At 54.7% G+C, this 5,927-nt stretch overlaps 1 protein-coding gene across 1 annotated transcript in view; it reads right to left on the bottom strand.

Moving 5' to 3' along the window:
- Positions 1-3,891: 3,891 nt before the first annotated feature.
- The window catches only part of LOC105978899 (zinc finger protein 764), a gene marked incomplete at its 5' end in the record, with an annotated part of 9,582 nt that continues 7,546 nt past the window's right edge, over positions 3,892-5,927 (bottom strand). Inside the window, 2 exons of the mRNA XM_045284854.1 lie at positions 3,892-5,221; positions 5,391-5,464. Of these exons, the coding sequence (XP_045140789.1) occupies positions 4,308-5,221; positions 5,391-5,464 (988 nt within the window). The remainder of the gene's footprint in view (positions 5,222-5,390; positions 5,465-5,927) is intronic.

Here is a 5,927-nt window from a genome sequence, read left to right as displayed (position 1 = left end):
CTGCCCTCCAGCCAGCCTCCTCCATTAGATTCTGTCTACTTAACAGGCCTGTGAGAGACGGCCAGCCTTTGCCTACCACAAGCCCACAGCAGTTAGTGCAGGGAAAGTTCTGATATGGGTCCCAGCATGACTCGGACCAAGATCTAAGTCAGGAAGTAAGTCGGGAGTCCAGAGCCTTGTTCTCCCTGTGTCCATGGTGAGGAGCAGCCCTATGTTCCCAAAGCCAGGCAACCACTTTGTCCAGGCCTCACTCTGGGGTACAGCAGCCATGCCCTGTACACCCAGGGCTTGGGCTCCAAGCAACTTGGCCAATGCCTCCGTCGGGTGAGCCCTCACAGGGGTCCTCAGAGGGGCTTCTGCAGCAACTTCTCCCTTGCTGGGTGCAAAGGGCAAGCCTTCTAAGAGGCCCTCCGTTAGGTCCTGTATCGAGGCAAGTCAAAAGCAGGCTCCTAGGGTACCAGTTCATACGTGCCCAGTCTGTCCCAGATATGTCTGGTCAGGCTCTCTCCGGGTTTCTGATGTCTCATTAGCTTGTCTGCCCATCACATGGTCCCTCCAGAACCATGGCTTCTGAGGGGACCTGCTGGCCAGTAAAACTCCAGGCAGCGGTTAGTTCAGAATGTCATGGCAATCATATTTTGGAATCCCCAAGGTGTTAATCTTGGGGGCTTATCAGGTGATTTTAAGAAAATGGAAAGCTGCATTGGGGGGTGGGGGGGAAGGCCAGGACAATTGTGCTCAGGAATCTTTTTTTCTGTCACAGTGCACCTGCTCATTCAGGGTAGCAAGGGTTGTCCTGCAAGCACTCCCCTAGGAAACTACGCCACCCTCCAGCAGCCCTGATCTTGCCCCTTCAGACTTTGTTTCCACAAACTCCGACTACATTGGCCTTCAAGGACGTTGAGATAAAGTTTATTGTGTCAACCTGGCCAATAAACACGTGGGGTTAATTGAAGAGCAGATAAATGGCTCAGTGAGTCTCACCTTTCTAGTTCTCAGGTCGCTTGCTTTCCGATGGTTCGACCAGGGTGCAGCTGCCTTAGCCAAGTTCCCTGCTTCAGCTGGCAAGGCTCACTTCCTGTAAGACATCCCCAAGGAGAAGCCACATGGACCTACCCAATGCAGCCCTGGGGGCTGGAGCAGCCATGTGGAGACCCCTGCCAGCACTGAGATGCTTACACATTCACTGGCTCGGCTTTCCTCCTGCAGTCAGCGGGGTCATGGTATGTTTTGTGAGATGGAGGAGGACTTTGTGGATTGGTGTTGGACATATGGGTTAATGCTGGACTTGTGGGCTTGGGTAGCACTGGGTTGGGATGTTTTCTTGATATGCACTAACATTTATATAAAACGCTCTCTTATACATGAGTTTCTGTGGATTTGTTTCTCTAAAGTACCCAGACTAACATAGATGCCAAAACTGTTTGAATGTGGTGTAAATCCAAGGACACAGAATTCTGGGGTTAGAAGGATGGGAATGCTTGTCTTCAGAAGTGAATAGACCAAGGTGAAGAATATGTCAAGAAAACAACAGCTTCACGTTTGAGATTTTTTGTTTTAATAAAGGTTTCTATCATTCTGCAGCGATACTTTTTGACTCACCCATGTACATTCGACGTGACTGGAGGTCCCCAGGAAGCCCTTTGTGTATGGCTAGGGCATCCCCTGGTCTGACGCACCTGGGACAGGTATTGCAGCCAACCCCTACAGGAGCTGCAAGACTTCGTTTCAGAGCGGTGGTTCTTAAACTTTTAACAGTTATAAGTAAACTTCAACAGGTGTAAGATCGCCCTACTCGACCCCTAGTCATCCCTCAGAGATTTCAGTTCAAGATGGAACAGGACCCAGGGAACCTGTGGAAGGTGCCCCAGGTGATTCTGACACAAGGCCTTTGAAAAATAGACTAGAGCAGTATTTTGAACTTGAACTCCTCACATCCAGTTTCTAGAAAGACACACACACACAAAACATCCCAGGGGATGCAAGGGTCCTTAAGAGCACAGATGAACAACCCTCTTTTTACTGGACTAGCTAAGGGGAGTTCATGTGGTCATGGCCTCTATTTCCCACTGCTCGGTCGTGCAGATAACACGTGTTGTGCCCGATACAGAAGAGCCTTCTCCCAATCTGGTCCTAACACCGAGGGCGCCCTAGCTTCAATTCCTTCTGGGTCTCAACCGCCAAGGCCTGTGGTCGCCTTCCCAGGCCCAGAAAGGAATGAGGAACGAAGCTGAAAGGCTTCATGATACTGTTTGATGGGATGACAAGACGTGGGTCAGGAGGGCAGGACACACAGTTGGGCCTGGTTTCTGGGCTGTAATTAAACCTTACAATGTCCAAAGCATTTTTAATTGCAAACTTTATGGCACCTTTAACTGCCAAGCGGAGGGTGGGGTCCAGATCTGGCTTTGATGCAAGGCTGAGAACTGGGGTCACAAGCTGGGCTTTCCCCAGGCTGAGCTGGAGGAAGTTATTCACTGGCTGCTCTGGGGGCTTGAGAACTGGCACTGAGGCACTACCTATTGCCAAGGTGCCCCCTTTGTGACCAAGTGGCACATGGACCAATCTTTCTCAGAAAAGCTTACCAGGAAAGGAGGCTTTAGTGGGGCTAGGTTTAACTATTCAGAGTCAAATCAGTTCACTATTTCACCTGAAAATCTCTATCTTTTCCTTTCGAAGTCTCTCCAGGTCGACGGATGCTGTACAATGGGGTCCTCTTTTGACATGGCCTCGGTGTGCTGTCCTGCCAAGATGATTTAAGCTCGCAACAGAATTGGACAGTTTACTATGCAAACAAGGTACATACGTCCCTTACGAGGATTGATTACTGAGCATACAAGGTGAAGGAGGCCTGCTGGGGGACCAATTTGTTTTGCCATCCAGCTAAGCTTAAAGACGGGCCTCACTACCAGCAAGAGGAGCCAGGTGCACAGTGTATCCTTTGGACCTGGGGGGTCCCTGCCCAGAGAACCTCCTAGGCTGAGATGGCACAAGATGGTCCCAGTGTTGAGAACCAGACCAGTGTATGGTTGTAGTGTGATGAAGGGTCGTCCTGGGCAGACAGGGCAGGGCACACACAGGGCTGGCTGGTCCCATCACATGGACAAGCCTGGGTTCTGAACACAGTGGACTCAGTGGCACAGAAGACAGCCTACTCATCAGGTAGGAGGCAGCGGGGATGCTGTGCAGAGCTGGACTACAGACAGGTATGGGGGTATTCCCTCTGGCTACTGATCCAACCACCAGGATGTTCTTGGCTCGGGTCCCTGTTGTTTAGGATGGCGGGCACCTAGACTTTTGCTTTCACTCGGGAACACAGAGGCTAGCGTCTCCCTTGCTTTGGTCTGTTACGAGGTGGTTTCATCTGATTCCTCTTGTACCTGGTCTCTGCCAACAATGAACTGGTCAGTCCAAGTTCAGGTCAGTCCTGACATCACCCCAGAGAGTGGGTCTGAGACGTTCACAAGGAGCTCAGGAGAGAGGTGGGGAAAGCAGCCGAGAACTACAAGCCCTGGGCCTGACCTCAGGCTCCCAACACCAATGGAAAAAGGAAAGTAGGGGTGCCTCCGATTCTAAACCTCGCTGTGTCACAGGGGAGGATGGGGGCTACTGGAAGGCAGGAATACCCCCTGATCTGAAAGCCCCAGGGAGTTCTGACTGGGCCATCCCCTTTACTCGGTTGTCTGTCCTCCAGGCACGGGCACTGGAGAGTGTGGGCTTGGGCACACAGGAGCAGCCGCTACTTGGCTCCCACGAGTTGTTTTTTGGTCAAATCTTGAGAACAGCCAGAACCCTGGATTTTGTGAAATAGCCCAACTTTTACATCTGGATCCCTAATTTGCCACATTTTAAAATGCCATCAAGGCCAAGGGCAGTGTGTGTGAAGGGGGGGTACAGGGTGTCAGCTGAAGGTTGATTCAGTATGTGAGCCATCTGTTTTTAGCTTCTGCAATAAAGGAGACAACAGGTGAGATAAGGCCCTCTTCTACTCCAATTCTCTAACCTGCTGAGCTGAGCAGCCTCTTTTCCCCAGAGTGGAGGCCAGCGGGGGTCCCTACCTCAGCAGGGGGTATCGCCTCATCAGCCAATGGGGATTCGAGTCTGGGGCAGTCCTAGCACAGCGGCAGCAAACTGGTGATGGCTGCGGACAAGACTGACCTCATCAGGCAAGCTGCCCAGCTCTTGCCTAGAGTCCTGACATCCTCCTCCTTGGAGGCTGCCAGGGAGGCTCAGGCCCTGAGGCCCGCCCTGGGCCTCAGGCAGCGTCTAACTCTTCACCTTCACCTACCTGCTCACCTTCGAGCCAGTCACCCACACTCCTGGAATATCTCTGGGTAGTGTTGGAAGCCTACGGGTGGGTCCAGGGTCCCTTGGCCAGAAACCAGGGTCACCGGCAACCCAGTGACCCCCTGGCAGCCCCTGTACCCACCGGCACCAGGCCGATGGACCCACTGGTGCTTGGACACGGCAGACTTCTGGCCAAAGCGCCTGCCGCACTGGGGACAGGGGTAGGGGCGCTCGCCACTGTGGGTTCGCCGGTGGGCGGCCATCTCGGAGCTCTGCCGGAAGCAGCGCCCACAGTCCGGGCATGGATAAGGCTTCTCGCCCGTATGGGTGCGCACATGGCGCCGCAGGTCCGAGGCGTGGGCGAAGGCGCGGCCACAGTCCGGGCAGGGGAAAGGGGTCTCACCGCTGTGGACCCGCTGGTGCTGGTAGAGGGCAGAGCTCTGGCTGAAGCAGCGGCTGCAGTCGGCACAACGGTAGGGCTTTTCACCCGTGTGGACCCGTAGGTGGGTGGTAAGAGCAGAGCGCTGAGTAAAGGCCCGGCCACAGTCAGGGCAGCGGTGGGGTCGCTCCCCACGGTGGATGGCCCGATGCTTGCTTAGCGAGGAAGCCTGGCTGAAGCCCTTTCCACAGTCAGGGCAGCAGAAGGGCTTCTCCCCCGTGTGGGTATAGAGGTGTTCCACCAGGGTGGAATGCCAGGCAAAACTCTTCCCACACACATAGCAGCCGTGACGCTGGTCTGCTCTCGGGACAGGAGGGTGGGCACAGAGTGGGGGGCGGCCGCGGCGAGGTGCCCTGGGTGGGCGCTCCAAGCCGTCAGGAGACCCAGCAGGAGAGGGTTTGAGAGCCTTCAGCTCGGGTGGCCGAGCTGCCACAAAAAGGGCCGTTTCCAGGGCCCCAACCTCTTCCCTGTGTCTTTTCTCTTCGCCTCTGGAATCTGCTGGAAAATAGAGGCAGAGCTCAGGCTTTGGAGCCTCCTGTGGTCCCAGACCCCACATAGTGTCAGAGAACACGACTCTTAAATGCAGCCACCTCCCTGGCCCACAGCCACCTCTGGAACTCCGCCCAGCCCTGGACGCCAGGAGTACCGCCTTCTCCTCAGCTACCTGGCCAGAAAGTGGCGCGGAGGAAAGAAGGGCATGGGGCGTGGAGGGCTCCGAGCTGGATCAGGGAGGCTCCTTAAGGGCAGCAAGGAGAAAAGGCTGAGCAAGGGCGAGTTCGGTGGGTCCGGGAACTGTGTAAGGTCTGAACAGCTGGTCGAGGGGTAGAAACGGTGGAAGTCAAGAGAAAGGGGGCTGCTCCCAAAATAAAGCAAAAAAGGAAGAAAGAAAAACCCTGGGGTAGCACACGGGATGCTGTGAATACACACCCTACTGAGTTTAGGGGCCAACTGGATTAAGGAGCTCTGCCCGGTTCCCACACTCCTTTAAGAACGGAAGCACCCTTTCCAAGCGGAGGCCGGAAACCAAACGGCCCGCTGCCAAAGCAACGCTGGGAGCATTGGATTAGCAGGGTACGCGGATGGGTCAGGCACAGAAGAAATCCCCCAGGGGCAGAGAACCCAACGCCTTACCTGTGTCTGCTTGGGTCAGACACTTTCCGGCCCCTGGATCCTGAGCATTCGGACCCCACCGTTCGGCCTC

Source organism: Echinops telfairi, unplaced genomic scaffold (genome assembly GCF_000313985.2).
Source record: "Echinops telfairi isolate 266 unplaced genomic scaffold, ASM31398v2 ScPeMD7_5;HRSCAF=22, whole genome shotgun sequence".
Taxonomy (NCBI): domain Eukaryota; kingdom Metazoa; phylum Chordata; class Mammalia; order Afrosoricida; family Tenrecidae; genus Echinops; species Echinops telfairi.
The sequence above is the reverse complement of the archived record's forward strand: the minus strand, read 5'-3'. Positions and strand labels throughout refer to the sequence as shown.